Source organism: Carassius gibelio, chromosome B5 (assembly GCF_023724105.1).
Source record: "Carassius gibelio isolate Cgi1373 ecotype wild population from Czech Republic chromosome B5, carGib1.2-hapl.c, whole genome shotgun sequence".
Taxonomy (NCBI): domain Eukaryota; kingdom Metazoa; phylum Chordata; class Actinopteri; order Cypriniformes; family Cyprinidae; genus Carassius; species Carassius gibelio.
Genome location: NC_068400.1, coordinates 25463576 through 25480492, shown reverse-complemented (window position 1 = coordinate 25480492; position 16917 = coordinate 25463576). Strand labels below are relative to the sequence as shown.

At 37.2% G+C, this 16917-nt stretch overlaps 1 protein-coding gene across 2 annotated transcripts in view; it reads left to right on the top strand.

Moving 5' to 3' along the window:
* rasgrf2b (Ras protein-specific guanine nucleotide-releasing factor 2b) overlaps nucleotides 1-16917 on the top strand; it is a 67637-nt gene that overhangs the window by 47580 nt on the left and 3140 nt on the right. The window contains exons 15-27 of one of the 2 annotated variants that reach the window (XM_052556994.1): nucleotides 1099-1191; nucleotides 2333-2742; nucleotides 5874-5999; nucleotides 7772-7861; nucleotides 8410-8516; nucleotides 12562-12674; nucleotides 12807-12867; nucleotides 15544-15647; nucleotides 15841-15925; nucleotides 16017-16214; nucleotides 16319-16398; nucleotides 16485-16602; nucleotides 16728-16796. In XM_052556994.1, coding sequence (XP_052412954.1) covers nucleotides 1099-1191; nucleotides 2333-2742; nucleotides 5874-5999; nucleotides 7772-7861; nucleotides 8410-8516; nucleotides 12562-12674; nucleotides 12807-12867; nucleotides 15544-15647; nucleotides 15841-15925; nucleotides 16017-16214; nucleotides 16319-16398; nucleotides 16485-16602; nucleotides 16728-16796 — 1654 coding nt within the window. The remainder of the gene's footprint in view (nucleotides 1-1098; nucleotides 1192-2332; nucleotides 2743-5873; nucleotides 6000-7771; nucleotides 7862-8409; nucleotides 8517-12561; nucleotides 12675-12806; nucleotides 12868-15543; nucleotides 15648-15840; nucleotides 15926-16016; nucleotides 16215-16318; nucleotides 16399-16484; nucleotides 16603-16727; nucleotides 16797-16917) is intronic. The other variant, XM_052556995.1, reaches the window with a different exon arrangement.

The window sequence follows — 16917 nt, the reverse complement described above, 5'->3', positions numbered from 1 at the left end:
CGTTTGAATCATTAGTGGCATGTGGCGTTAAATGTGTAAACGTACTTACAGACTTTGAGTCAGAAGTGCCAGACTGTCCTTGCAAATTTAGAACTTCCCCAGTTTATAGAAACAGACACAGACATTGTTGGCTACTTTCAGAGGAAACAGTCCTTGTACACCACAAAATGTGCAGCACACATTTGAATGTTTGGGTTGGACTGTTCTGGAACAGTGTTGTAAATACAACTTAACCACTGATTTCTAGTTGTGTCCTCTTTTGGAAGACCAAACAAAGTAGCTTCGCTTTCACAACATAGTGACGTATACATTTGGGGGCGTGTTAGAAAGAGCCATTTTAGGAAGGTGTGGTTGACTCTTAACTTCTATAAACAATATCTCTTTGGATTTGAGACTTTAGTCTTTGCATCTTTACAGATCTTCTTTATGCACCAAGAGCTCGTAACACTCCAAAGAGAAAGGAAAAATTGAGATTGCACCATATGATCCCTATATTTAACTATATTTAAAGCTCTCTGAGAAGAAATCACATTTTCACAAGTGCCTGTAGAGGGATCTCACTGGTCCACATAAATATCTTCTGAATGGGGATAACTGTACGTATCACAACAGTTTTATATTTTGTGTAGACAGGCAAATGGCTTGCCTCTGGAAACTTGTTGGATCATAGTCAGTTTTCTACATTGTGCCCCTTTAAAATCCTTTTGAAATAATAGCATATATTCATACTCAAATGCTGCTCTGTGTGATTTAAATACTGTATTTGAAAGAAACCACTTGGTGTATGTGTCTAAAACTGCTGTAAGAGTGAGTTGTCCTTTCAAGTGAAATAATGTTTTCTGTTCCAAAAGTAGGCGTTCTGCCAAGTTAAATTGGTGCACTCTTGGTAACCTTTACATAAAAAGCAGTTCAGAAAGCCTTGAAGAGTGCTCAGCTATTCCTCCTCCATTTTCCTTGAATGTTCAGTGTGCTTGCACAGAAGGCAAACGTAGCCTGTGTACCTCATGTGCAGACGCTCGTGGTCATTGTGAGTGATGTGATGTTTAATGTGTTGTCTCTGATGTTCCTCATCCTCACACCTACTTTGCTGTCACACAGGGTCCAGTATCACTCATTTGACCGCTTGTCCATTGCATCCATCTGCCCAGACTACAGCCTGAAGATCAGGAAGATAGCACTGGATCAGTCAAAGTAACAAACCCATCTCTCTGTTACCCATTCACTTTTATCTTTGTCCATTTTCTAGTTTGTATCCTCACATTTTCCACTCTTCCAGTCTTTATTTTGGGGAATCTTTATACTCTTTTTTGGAAGTTACAAATATTAGAATTTATTCAGTCATGAACTGCCTCTCTTTTTTATTTTGTACTGTTTTTTTTTATATAAAGGTACACTTATAATGTTTACAAAAAAAAAAAAAAAAAAAAATCAAAATTTAAAAGTAATTCCTGTTTTTGAGCCCCTTTATCTGAGTCCTCTGTTTGTATAGGCACAACGGGTTATAGACTCGGAAGTAAACAGCCACTGCTGTGATTGGTTAATAGTTGTGTATGTTTGACAGACCACGTCCTTCCCAGATAGATGCTGTTGTGATTTAGGTTAAAAATGCAACATTACTGTCGGATCCAATATACTTTAGCATGATCTTTTAGTTTCAATCTTTCAGATAACCCTGCGTCAAATTGTTCCTTATTTGTAAATTAATCTGCGGTATAATGAAGTAAACAAAGGACTGAATTCTTGCTGACGCGGTCTGCAACTTTATTAAAAATAAAGTTAATTCACTCTTTCCTGACATTGGGATCAAAAGGAAGGCAATGCAAAGACTGTTTTTCCACAACTTGGCAAGGAACAGCATCTTGTTGTCTTCAAAGCCATCTATACTGTTTAGGTTCTGCGTAGACGTGCCTTATTTACACTATATGTTAAAATCTGTGGGCGGGGCTAAACAGGCAGCGATGTTGAAGCAGACATTGATCTTCAGTGTTTAGCCACATAGAGTAATACATCATAGAGTAACACATAAGGGTTGTCAAAAGATCAAGGGAATGCTGGTTTATGAACCCTTTAAATCCTGCATTCTCAAAACTTTTGCACTTGTACAAACGCTGTCATCTATTGCAGATTTTACATCTTGCCGTGTTTACCTGCTGTTTTCTAAATTTCTGAAAGCTGCAATCAATACTCCTCATGTGTTTCCAGAATGCATCCAAGAGACTATATGACAAGTGTATTTAGTGGAGCATGCAATACGGAGAACAGAACATGAGAGATATGCCAGTGTTGCTCTGCCATTTATGCCCTATCTTTCAATGTTGTTTCCACAACTCAGATCCCTGGAGCTTTTCTTCGCCACCAACCAGAACAACCGCAGCGGGGACCACGTAAATGACAAATCCCCCAGACTGTGTCGCAAGTTCTCATCTCCTCCACCTCTCTCCATCCCCTCCCGTACTTCCTCTCCGGTTCGCATCAGGAAACTTTCTCTTAATTCCCCTATCGGCTCAAAAGTGGGCATCCTGGATCTGTCCACGACCTCGTCATCTGCAGCCAGTAGTCCAACCTCTGCCAATCCCACCATCTCACCCCCACCGTCCAACAACAACAACAAGCCCCCTTCGGATCTTAGCCGTGGACAAAGTCCATCCTCCCCCGAACAGAGCCCTGGAGCTCCGGATGAGAATGCAGAAGTGCCGAGAATCGATGCCCTCTGCGGTAAACTGCGTCGCAGCATCAGGAGAGGTGAGCACAAAATTCTCTTTTCCCTGCTGTCTAATGCCTACTTTAGAAGGTGGCTTCCTTTCCCTTTCATCCTTTTTATTTTATCTATAGAGATTTTTCAGTTATATGTCCAATGCTGTTTCTGGAGATCTACCTACAGAGTTCAGATCCAACCCTAATCCAACACACCTCTCTGTAATTATCAAATGGAGCTGAACTTTGCAGGACAGTAGATCTCCAGGAACAGGACTGGGCACCCCTTTTATAAACCATTAAAGGCAGACCTGTTGTGAGCTACAAGATAAGGTTGTTAATCAGTGGTACTTACTGTTGTTAAGGCCATCAGTCCACTTTTTTTTATTTATAATTGTGTTCAACAACAGAATTTTAGGTGTAGAATTGTTACCCATGATTCTACAAAAAAACTCCACCAATCAGAGAATCTAAACAAGCAAATTCTGTTAAAAGAACACTCCCATGAAGCACCCCATGAAGATCAACATCTTGATCAACATAAATCAGTTGTCATTTATTTATTTATTCATAGTTTTTAGTTTAATAACGTCATTTGCAGTGCTTCATTGGGTTGTAGTACACGTCTTCAATAAAGCTATAGTATTTTTGTCTGATTTTCAAAAAAAAAGTTTTTTTGTGCCAAATAGAAGTTTGTAATTTTGTAATTCACCTCATAGCTGGTTGGTTTGGTTCATGGCTATAATGCCAGGTAATAAGGTTTATCAAAAAAACAAAAAAAACTATGAAAAAAAAAATAATAATACTAATTAGGCACTGTTGCACACTACAGTTTGTTGTTGGCATATTGCTAAGCTAACAGTGCAACACATAAAAAAGAATAAAAACATAGTTCACACAAATGTTTGATCATTTATAACTACACTAAAGTGATACTTTTTATACTTGATTATACTTTTCAGCACTGAATGAAATCCAAGATTTATCATTTTAAAATTGAAATTTATCTTGCTTCATCCACCATCTTGGACTTACTTTTTCAGTTTATCACAATGCTTTTTGGCACTTGTCTTTTCAAGGAAGGTTACATGAGAGGAGGTATCAAACAAGATATCTAATTAAGTATAATTAAGATTTTCATCATAAAAGTCTTTGCATTGGGTGAGCAGTGATGGGATGTTGGAATTAGGTCAACACATTGGCTGGATGGTAGCATGGATGTTCATCAGTACGAACTTCCTTAGCTGGCTTTTGTTTCTTTAAAAGCAAAATTTCATTTACTCCCAGAAGTAGCTGGCAGAGTGAATATTGTGGGAAAGATATCTGTAGCTGCTCCAAATAACATTGAAAACCACTTCATTATAATAACTTGACAGCCAAACAAATGTGATATTTTCTTTTATAGGCTATTAGTCTGACCAACATTCTCCTGTCTCCACATAAAATCCACGCAAATGAAGTGCCAACATACTTCCATTGTGTGCCTCCTTAATGCAAAACAGAAAACTTGAGATTTTGGGCGAAACTTTGCAGTTATACTGGCAGCCAGGCAGCTCGGAATGAGTAGCAGGCATGTTTGAAACTAAACCAAATGATAAAGCGCTTGCTTTATTCAGAAACATTCAAAGGATTTATTTTTGTATTAGAAATGGGCATCTTCGACTGACTTTGGTTAGGATGCGTTTTGTGAAAACTACTAATAGTTTGCTTCTTGTGTTTGCTAGTTTAAAGAGATGTGCTTGTATTGTTTTTCTTTCTTTCTGCTATAAAATCCACCACATTCTGAGTTCTTATTGTGAACCATTAGCACTAATAGAAAGCTTTAACACTGCATCAGATGAGCCACATTAAACCGGCTAAGAGGTTTGCTGCTTCTGGTTTGCTTTTGTATCACAGCCCAATCAATGTCTCACTTTTAAAAAACAACCAAAAAATGATGAGATTAATGTATTGTTTTCGATTTTACAGTCATTGTGTTTTTATTTTTTTTCCCTATTTCAGTAATGAGATAATCTGTGTCATAGCTAAAGGGAACAAATGCTGGTTTTATTAAAGTAAATGTTTTGAGACCCTCATTTTTTTATATTTGATTTATAATCGACTTTTATCTGTCCAAAATGTACCTTGTTACAAACTGCTAGCCCAAAGTATTTGACAGAATGTCTATCAAATGATAAACCAGGCAAAAACGTATTTGTTTACATACGTTATGTCCCCAATATTACATGTTATTTTAGTAGATTTAGATATCATTATAGTTTCATTAATAGTTTGAATTGGTTTTTATTTTTATATTTTCCATTTTAATTTATAATGTTCATTTATTAATGGCCCAATAGTAATATTTATCAGTTTTAGTTTATTAGCTTTAAATATGTTTATATTGTCTATAATTTATTTATTAAATTTCATTTCAGTTTTTGTTATTTTCGTACATCAAGTTAAATTAAATAAAAATGTGGACTTTTTCCTTGGCAACATGCTGAACTTTTTTATTTTATTTTAAGTTAACGTTTATAAAAAATAAAAATAAAAATAGTTTTAGTTAACTATTACACCACCCTGCATCATATTTACTGAATGAAATCCAAAAAAAATTTTTAAATTCATTTTGGATCCTGATTTAAAAAAATATATTTAATAATAATAAATAAAAATGGTGCCTGTTTTCCTGTTGTGCATCACAGTTTCTCACAGCATATAATAAGCATTTTTGTAGCATTTTCCCTTTCTGCCTTTTCATAAGGTGATGAAGTCTTGTATCATCCATTAATCACCAGAAAAAATGACACAAAGACATGGTTCCTATCTTCCTCTGTGCCAGGGCACCGCTGTTTGTTCAATTCTCTGACCATTTTTACATGTATGAATGAATATGCTTTGTGCCTATTATGCCTGTTATACTACCGATTTCAAAGTTAGAGCTATGGCTAGTGACAGAAGAAAAAGCAAACATGTCCCAGATGTTACGACATCCAAACATCCTCTCATATCACTGTATCAATGACCTCACAACCTCCCAGATCCCCCAGCATCCGCATAGCAACTCCCTGGCCATAGTTATTTGCTGTTCCCTGCTCCCTGCTCTGTTTGCTTGTAGAGCTGTTGCCCTAAAACCATTTTTTTTTTAAAGAAGGGGTTATGATCCATTTTAATAAAGGGTCTGACTTTCCCCTCAGCTGTGCTGGAGTCAGTGTCTTTGGACAAATTTATTCCAGAGTCGCCACAAGGCAGTGAACCAGGAGAAATCTCTCCCTGCCGCTCACCCTCCACTCCACGCCACCTCCGCTACAGACAGTCAGGAGGTAAGCGTGCACATGTCTGTTTGTGTTTGGCTTCCTTGGCAGTACAGAGTCAAACACAGTGGCGAGTTATGACTTTCTGAGAGAAATATAGATACTTCTGTGAAAGAAATACGTTCACTTCAGTATTGTTGATTTTTCCATACAATGAGGCTGTGTAAATGAAGATTTGACCGTAATTTAATAAAATACAGCTGGATTGTAGATAACTTTGTGAAGTCATATCTAATGGGACATGCTTGTGCTTTTATACTGGTCTTAGAGCAGATTTATGTGTCTTATGTTTTCAATTTGCATTTTAGTGGAGAAAACATACAACATTCCTGATGGTTCCTCAAGCGAAACATACTCAGTGCATTCCTCCAAAAGTCCACTTCTGTTTCTAAATGTCCACAGTCACAGTCTTGGATCTGAAACAGTCAAATATTGTGCTTGGATGAGATTAAATGAAGCCATATATGGGGAGTGTTGGGACAGGAGAAAATGATATGTGACTTCCACCAGCACATAATGTGTTCTGACTGGTGCAGCTTTTGTTCCATCCAGACTGTTTGCATTGAGTATCATTAGCATCTTCGTTTTGTTCAACATAAGCAATTAGCAGTAGATTTATAGTATTTGGTTTATAACTTTGTCTGCTTTCTCAAATTCCATGAAAAACAGTTTTTATATGTTCACTCAGTTACTGGCTGAATAAAGAGGGGATTTTTGCAAATATGTGACCCTGGACCACAAAGTGGTCTTAAGTGTCTTTTTTTATTGAGTATGCATCATCTGAAAGCTGAATAAATAAGCTTACCATTGATGTATGGTTTATTAGGATCAGACAATATTTGGTTGAGACACAACTATTTTAAAATCTGGAGTCTGACAGCAAAAATAAATCAAAATACTGAGAAAATCCCCTTTGAAGTTTTACAAATTAATTCTTAGCAATGCATATTATAAAATCAAAAATTAAGTTTTGATATATTTACGGTAGGAAATTGACAAAATATCTTCATGGAAGATGTTCTTTACCTAATTTCCTAATGATTTTTGTCATAAAAGAAAAATCGATTCTGATCCTATACAGTGTTTTTTTTTTTTTTTTTTTTTTTTTTGGCTATTGCTAAAAATATACCTCAGCAAATTAAAATTGGTTTTGTGCTCTAGGGTCACATATTCCTTTCATTTTGAAGTATGACCACTAGACTGTCAGAAGGACAGGTTATGACATAACTATGGCTTTGCTGTGCGTACAGTACATACTGTACTACACATCCATTGAAAAGTCAAGGGTAAATTCTGTCATTATTTATTTACCCTGATTTAATTCCCAACCCGTATGCTGTTTTTTTCCAGTGGAACACACACTGAAAATTAACTTTGAAATGGTATTGGCATTAGTATTTTCTGAACAGTAAGTCCATAGTGACCAGGAGCTAGCAAGCTTCAATGGACAAAAAAAGCTTTACATGTAGTTCAATAAAGTAGAAGATGAAGAGCCATTAATCTGTAAAACGATTCACCAAATATGATGGATTTGACAACATGGTGTGTGGTTATGAGACATTTGGGATCTGATGACATTTGATGTTATTGATGTCCAACCTAAAAAAAAAATAATAAATAAATGAACTATTCGATTCTTTGCGTTCCATGAGAAAAATGACTCAAAAGTGAGCAAATAATGAGTTTCTGAACTTCATGAATTTTTGAGCAATTTGATTCTTTTAATAGGTGTCATCAAAAATGATCAATGTTAAATGAGTTCTCCATATAATTTGTTCTAGTCCAGTCAGCTGAGAACTCGCGCTGCTCTGTGTCTCCAGCCTCTGCGTTTGCTATCGCCACAGCAGCAGCTGGACACAGCAGTCCTCCAGGTACACTGCACCACCCACACAACCCAACAGAAGCTCACAGATTCACATGCTCCGCCCTTTGCCTCAGAAGGCTCTGGACACTCTTCACAAACTGAAATTCACTTTATACATAAAGCTGTTACAGTTTCTGCAACTCTAGTAGCTTTTTCATTATCAGCAGAGTATTTAAAATCGTAAAAGGCTCAAGATTTACATGTTGAATCAAGGAATAATTCGCTTATATTAAACTGTTAGAAAACGTAATCCTCTTACCTGCATAAACTAACATTCTCTCATCCTACCAAATACCATCAGAATTGCATTAGTACTTTTATGGTATCAGCCTAACAAAATGTGAAAATATTAAAGGGTTCGATCGGAATGTGTGTATAAATGTGAAAAATTTATATTTAATTTGCAAGGCTATGTATATAGCATATAATCGAGTAATCATATATATGTTGATCATATAATCTATCATCACATTGGTTTTACATTTTAAAATGACAACCTGGATATTACAGGTTTGTTTATTTGTTAACCATTACAATGTCTATTTTCCTTTGCAGTTTTTAACAATACTGAGCGGACTTGTGACAAGGAGTTCATTATACGTCGTGCGGCTACCAACAGAGTCCTGAATGTCCTGCGCCATTGGGTCTCCAAACACTCCCAGGTCTGTCCATCAGCATTAGTTTCTTATGTAGCCTGTTTTTCAATGACATCATCTTACCAAACCTAAAGCAGTAGTTGTCAACCTCATGAGCCGCTCTTTCTCCTTCCCTGCTGCTCGACTGATATTTTATCAGCACCTTTACATTTTTGTCCAGACTTCGGCTGTGAACACATGGTTAACCCCCAGGCTACATATTTTACAGAGCAGAGGAAGCGTAACACCTCTCCCCAATTTCCATGTTATTTTCACAAGGGAAACCAATTACCTTACATAAACAGCACCAAACCTTAATTACCATCGCAATATTGGGTCAAAATGTATTTCATGAAAAAGAGACTATTAAAGGTGAAGTGTATCATTTCTGTGCCAGTAGCTTCCAACCAAGTGGATTTGAAAGAATAATGATTGTCTGAACATTTTCCCATCTAGCATTGGTTGGACTGACATTGTTTGAGTAAATGTTGCTGATCATTGTTTTGAAAAGCCTTAGAGCCAGTGTTACACTTTTCAAGGGGATACAAATGACTTTGAATATACACATTCGTTTGGAATAGGAAAAGGAGTGTGATTCTTCATTGGAAAAGGTTGGGGAAATTTTGCTTTATATCACTTGCTCGCCACAGGATCTTCTGGAGTGAATGGGTGCCGCCAGAATGAGAGTCCAAACATCAAATCCACTCAATTCCAGTCCTCTGTTGAAGTGAAAAGTTGTGGGGTTTTTTTAAGAAACAAAACCATCAAGGAGTTTTAACTTTAAACATCGGCCAAGATACCAATCCATTATCTATAATAATATTTACTCTGATGATAAAGTCCATACCCTGTTGTCCAATCACATCAAAATACACCAACATATCAGCTAAGAACTGTTTTGCACTGTTGGCGCTGATAGCCTTGTGGTCAGCATGTCAACATGTGGCACTGTTGCACTTCTGTGTTTGAGTCCCAGACCTTACCTGATCTTGCCCCCACTTCTCTCACCAACTTCACTTCCTGTCTAACTACTGTCCTATACAATAAAGACAAATATATATATGTAGTTTTGGACTGTTTTCGCTCATAAACAGTGCTTGATCTGTGCTTATGTTGCTCCTGATTTAGACTTTTCCCTAAAGAGAAAGCAGTATTATGGATAGATGATAATGCATTTAATCCGGAAGCAATGCTTTGAAGTTAAAAACATCTGAATGATGGATTTGATCATCACAAACATACAGTTTTTCACATCACAAGGTTTTAATTTATGGGGTCATGTGGATTATTGTGATGTGTTTGTCAGCTGTTTGGACTCTCATTCTGATGGCACCCATTCACTGCAGAGGATCCAATAGTGAGTAATGTAATGGTTACAATACATGCAATGTAATTTATTGTTTGTTCCAATAAAGAAACAAACTGTACATCTTGAATGGCCTGAGAATTAATTTTTCAGAAAATTAAACATTTTGGGTAATTGTTTCATTGGTAGTTGGAGGAAATTGTTAAATGAATAGTGGTATGTTTTCAAATCTACCATGTGCAGTTCGTTATGGCCTTACTGTCTCTCTCTGTACACTTGTATATTTATTGATTCAGGTATTTTCAGCAGTACTTGGCATGCTTTCAGCTGTTAAAGCCATGTAGTCGTCATATTGATCTGCATTATATTATTCCCATTAACTCATAGAGATAAAAGATAATTTCAGGCCCTGCCAACTTCTCACGAGTCAAAAGCATAGGATATTATAACATTAATATTGACAACTGTTCAAAGCAAAACACACACAGGACCTCACACACAGCCAACATCATTTTCTGCTGCAGTGGAAACAGTCTCTCCTAATGGCCTCCTGATTTTTCAGTTTACTTTGCTTTGTTTGAGTGAAGGCAAAGTGTGGGCTAATTGGACTGATTTGTTTTAACCCTTTGTCAGTTCAGGTTAAGAACGGCCTGACAAACTCACACAGAGAAAACTTGTTAGAAGGGACCTTTATGGTTGCATTGGGGAAAGATGTGAGAAGCATAAGACTAGGAATGATTACAAATACTGGTTGTTTAGAGAAGTGAAATATATTCAGCTGATAGTAGGGAGTTGCTCGAAAGCACTTCAAAGTATTACTAAACCCATCATATCATATTATTATACACTGTTATTTTAGGATTATTTATATGTTGTTGTATCATTTAGTAAGTTTTTTTTTTTCACTATTTCCACTATTTTTAATCTAGGGACAAAACTAGAATTAGCAGCTATCTACTGTTCACAGTAAAATGGTACCAGCTAGAGTATGATTTAGTGTACATCACTATTGGGTCTAGAAGCGTTTTTGCAGGCTGCTGAATCTCTTTGAAAACCCCCACAAGTGAAGAAGAGGACTGAGAATTCAGCTGCACTGTTAATTAGCCCAGAGACCCTGCACTGCCATTTCATCTCTCTCATCCTCTATCAGATGTTTACATCATCTTTCTCTTTGACTGAAACTGAACCAGCTACTATCTGGTACTACTTTTTGAATTCAGATTAGTATTTAGTCAATATATTTTCATTGGCCCCTGCTAAAAAGCCAGGTCATAACAGCTTAAGAATATACCATATACCAATGTACCAGTACAGAAACCTCACAGAATCATCAGAAGTGGTTCAATTCATCTGGTCCTACTTCTTTGTTTTAAAGTTTCTATTTGCAAGGAAGACATCTGGAAAATATCTCTTTGAAAATTAAAAAAAAAAAACTTTGAATTTTAACATTTTATCCAGACATATACTATATAAAGGGGATGTGAAATTGTACTTCAGAGCAGGAATAAGCAAGTGAGTTCCCCATTATGCTAACTACAGCATATCAAACATAAGAGTACTTATACTCTGAGAACAACACAGCACAAGCGCTCAAGTGCTTTATGCATTTGCATTTGAAAGGCTGCACTGAATATTATGTACTAATTTATTGGTTTGTTTAAACTATGTCACTTATGCTATTTTGGATGACTGTCCCTTAGCAGAGAAATATTTACATGTTTCATGTCAGGATCAGGAGTTTTTAGTTAGCTCAAAACTGGCAGATGAAAGTGCTCTAAACACAGATGGTATGAACATGGATGGATCAAACTAGGTCCCGATGACCAAATTATTTCAGCAATAAAGCTAAAGTGAATGGAGAAAAAACAGTGAAGAACACTGACTGTTTAATAGATGCAGGGCATTATGAAGGCAGAACTGAAGAATGCTTTAACTGTGACACAAGAGATTAGCCACCCACCTGCAGTGCTTGCAGGCACAGAGAGACAGAGAGACAGAGGAAAGGCTGGGTTAGCTGTTGATTAGTGCACTGGGAAGCTGTAAAACTGAGGTAGCACAGCTTCTGATGAGCACTAATGGAGAGTGTGCAATCTAAAACACCAACACTTTCACACTGCATAACAGTTTTATTAATCTGTATTTTGTTCTTGTTTTTCCAATTTAAAAAAAGCATATAAACATCATTAAAACAAGACAAATTAGCTTAAAGCAAATAGTATAAAGGCCTGTTCTAAAAATTGTTCTCAGTATTAAAGAAAAGCAGAGTCCACACCATAGCTATAATGGAAAGAGCACAGAGAAACAATAATGTTGAAATGACTTGAATACAAGTGTGCTCTTTGGAAATAAATAGACGATATCATCCGCTGGTGTGGACGCTAATATAATTATAGTTATCAGTCTTGGTGTGAATGGGCCTTAAGACTTGCTCTGTTCTTGAATTCATCTTGTTTTTTGTTTTGTTTTTTTACTCCATAAGAAGATTCTAACTACATTTTTTATTTGATATCCTAAATTCAAAATATGTTCTCTGAAACCAAATGCTTGCAAAAGAAACTACACAAAAATACCGCTTAGTAATATTTTTCGGTCTACGCACTTTAATCTGCATTGGTTAAAAAAATGAAAATGAGTTTGGATTCACCCAATAGTTGATTTCGTCTTCTGGGGATGTGAAGCCATCAGTGTTTGCTTTATTTAAATTATTCATGGGTGTCTCATGTTTGTGGATCGTGATTCTATGTGTGTGTGTGTGGTGGGTTTCAGGACTTTGAAATGAATGGAGAGCTGAAGATGGGTGTGATCTGCCTGCTAGAGGAGGTGTTGAGAGACCCTGACCTTCTTCCCCAGGAGAGGAAAGCCACAGCAAACATATTAAGGCAGGTTACATAAGCACATGAAATGAAAGCATTTTCTGAAAGTCTTTAAATATAAATGTAAATCTTTTTTGAGATTTTATTTTCAAGGAAACCTTGAAAGCTGATTAAAGGAAGTTGTTTTTTTCTCCCCAGTGCCCTTTCTCAAGATGACCAGGACGATGCCCAGCTGAAGATTGAAGACATTCTTCAGATGGTGAGGATAACTTATAGTCTTTGCATATGTTTATAAACCACAAGAAATAGATTTAGGTTTTCTTTAAAATAGGAATGTATTATTTCAAAAGTATTGGGACTACACTTACAGGCTTCATGTGTTTCAATCAAACCAAAGGTGTATAAAATTAAAGCACCTAACCATGCAGTCTGCATTCACAGATGTGGTACTGTGATAGGATGCGGTCAGTTTGTGAAATTTCATCCCTAGTAGATATTCCACGGTCAACTGTATGTGGCATTATTGGAAAATGGGAGCATTTAGGAACAGCAGCAACTCAGTCATGAAGCGGAAGACCATGTAAAGACCCAGATTGGGTGGATGGTACGTAAATATAAACAGCATTGTGCTTATTCCCTAGCTGAGTTCCAAACTTCTACTGCCATTAAAGCACAAAAAACTTGCAGGGAAGAGCTTCATGGAATAAGTTTCCATAGCTGAGCAGTTGCATGCAGGCCTCACATTACCAAGTGCAATGCCAAGCGTCAGATGGAGTGGTGTAAAACATGCTGCCACTGGACTCTGGAGCAGTGGAAACCTGTTATGTGGAGTGACAAATCACACTTCAATGGCAGTCTGATGGGTGATGCTTCAGCATACAAAGACATTTTGGACGAAGCTATGCTTCCAACTAATTAGGAACACTTTTCCATTTCAGCATGCCTGTGCCCCAGTGCACAAAGCAAGGTCCATAAAGATGAGTTTTCTTTGGGATCATCTGAATTGGAGACCAGACCGTCTTGTCCAACATCAGTGCCAGACCATGCAAATGTTCTATGTATTCTACCCCATAAAAATTCCTGTTGGTGTAATGTCCCAATACTTTTGTCTATATAGTGTATTTCCTAATTAAATCAGGATGTTGGGGCTAATGAAATGGGCCTCAAAATAGCTGAAAAGCTTTAATTTACATCACATCTGTCAATAAATATGAATGATCCAATGGACGGAGAGGAACAGACATATACATACAAGGCATACTTGGCCCCGCGAATGAGAATTTAGAACATAAACCATCAGTTTTAAAGCAAGGCTCATATAAGACTTTGACATAAGATGCCCATGCCCAGCTGTCTTACGTGTCCGAAGATATTTTATCACTTAAAATCATATCCGTGTTTCACATAACTCTTGAACAGCCACCTAAGGATGAGATCTCAGAGGGAGGGCAGATTTTGGCATGCCTCGTGAGGCAGCATCGGGCTCAGGGACCGAATTATATGTTCAAACTGCAAGTCTCTGAGCAGCAGGACTCTAATTACAACTTCAAACCGTGAGACGGAACGCCTGTAGCTTTCCGCCCCATGCAAACTCTATGCAACAAAGCAAACGCACACAAAAACACACTCTTAACAACCTTTCAGGAGTATTTCCTTCCGGAAATATCCATGTGTTCTTGTAAATGATCATGTTATTAGATTTCAAAGCCCTGCTAGTGATATTTGTTGTGTTTCAGTTTTAGATGCATGGTATTGGAGGGCTTCTGCTTGTTCTGTCATTGGCAGTGAAGGAAAAATAGCTATTATTTTATGTGATGAGAGTAGTCCATGCTTATTAATATTGTAAAAGCAGCATCTGCACTGCATGCAGATTTACGGTATAATGCAGCCAGTTCCACTTATTCCTCTGCTTATACTATAGATTGAATGAATATTGTATTCACACACTCGTGTGTCTGTATGATATAATGTACTACTGGCAGCAGCATACTGTGCTCACTAATTGCAAACACAGCATGCATTATCAGGGCTGAGCCTGTACAGTGTGTGTGTGTGTGTGTGTGTGTGTGTGTGTGTGTGAGCAAGTCCACGTTTTGATTAGTAATGCATGTTGCCTGGACACACACACCCTTATTTTGCTTCTAAAACCCTCACCTACTGTGTTAATTGAAAAGTGTCTCTGACAAAGACAACAGAACCAACAGTCACTCATCACTAATTAGTGGTTTAATTATAGATAAGTTCACATGCTTAAAATGTGTAATTTCTAGCTGTCATATCGGCATCAGCGTGATATTTTACACTTTGTCATTAAACAATGTTGCGCTGTCACAAGTAGTAGTGTTTCTAGAATAGATTGTTTACATTGTTAAAGGGATAGTTTAACTAAAAAAAAAAAAAAAAACGGTCTTGCTCACCCTCATTTATTTCAAAACCTGTATGACTTACTTTCTTCCATGTAACACCAAAGAAGATGTTTTGAAGAATGTTTATGCTGCTCTTTCCTGTGTACTGAAAGTGAATGGTGAATGGATTATCAGTTAATATTGATTTAAATTTAAATCAGTTCTTCGCATATTTTTATCATATGGCTTCAGAAGACTTGGAATACAGCCCATGAGATGTATTTATTTATGAAGCATGAGCATAGTGTCCTGGTCACTATTTTTATTACATGGAAAAGAGCAGCATGAAAATGTATTATTTTGTGTTACACTAAAGAAAGAAAGACTTGAGGGTGAGTAAATAATGACAAAAATGACATTTTGTGCACTGATTCTCCTATTTCAATTACTAAACATTTTTTTAGGCAAAAACATGATTTTAAAATACTTTGTAGATATGCAGTATCTAATACCAGGAGGAGTTGTTGCACATTTACAGTGCCATCTTGTCACAATAAAGAGCTGATTTTGTGTCTGTTTGTCTCATCCAGGCCGAATGCCCAAAGACTGAGTGTTTTGAGTCTCTCTCAGCGATGGAGCTAGCTGAACAAATCACTCTTCTCGATCACATCGTCTTCAGGAGCATTCCCTACGAGTGAGTAAAGCACCAACAACACAGTACAGAGAGATGCAGACCTCAAGCCTCAAAGACGCCAGAGAATAATGCATGAACAGCCTAACTGAACATACTCATTATGGGCTTCAAAAAAAAGCTTGTGTGTTCATGAGAGAAGAAGCCTCTGCAGATGCACATCTATCACAATACACTGAATGTGTTCTTGCTGTAGGGAGTTCCTGGGCCAAGGATGGATGAAGACCGACAAGACAGAGAGAACTCCATACATCATGAAGACAAGTCAGCACTTCAATGATGTGAGTATATTATATGGAAATATCTATCTGCTACCCTGATAAAAAAAAGTATGACCCGGTTTAAAAAATCTCTCTCTCTTTCTCCGTGTAGATGAGTAATCTCGTGGCCTCTCAGATCATGAGCCACACAGATGTGAGCTCTAGAGCCAGCTCTATTGAAAAATGGGTAGCAGTGGCTGATATTTGCCGCTGTCTCAACAATTATAACGGTGTCTTGGAGATCACGTCTGCCCTGAACAGGAGCGCCATCTACAGGCTGAAGAAGACATGGGCTAAAGTGTGCAAACAGGTGAGAGATGCGGAGTGAAAACTGTGCTGTAATGTTTTATGTAGTAGGTTGTATCAGTACGGAAAGTCATGAATCATTTACCGCTGTTGTGTCTCTCCAAACAGACTAAAGCACTAATGGACAAACTTCAAAAGACCGTGTCATCTGAGGGAAGGTTTAAAAACCTGAGGGAAACTCTAAAAAAGTGAGCTACTGATACATTTTGAAACACCTACGTTATTATTACATAACTTATGACTTGTTTTTGACCTCATTTCTGTCTTTCTGCAGCTGTAATCCACCTTGTGTTCCATATCTGGGTATGTACTTGACAGACCTCGCATTTATCGAAGAGGGAACACCAAACTTCACAGAGGAAGGTCTGGTTAACTTCTCAAAGATGAGAATGGTAAGAAATTATGTCATATCCTGTATAATTTGCTCAGGGATTAAAATACCAATTCATTTTTGTGTAGCTTTAGTATCTTTGATACTGTGTGGGTAGACTAATAAATCATGACACTTTGCCTGCAGATATCTCATATCATACGAGAGATCCGACAGTTCCAGCAAACTCCCTACAGAATTGAGCACCAACCAAAGGTTAGACCAATAATTCATATTCAGGTCAAGTTCTGACACATCCATGCATCAATGCTGCTTCAATAATTTTACTGTATATTATTTGATTCATCTCAGGCATGTATTCAGACAGTGTGTCATC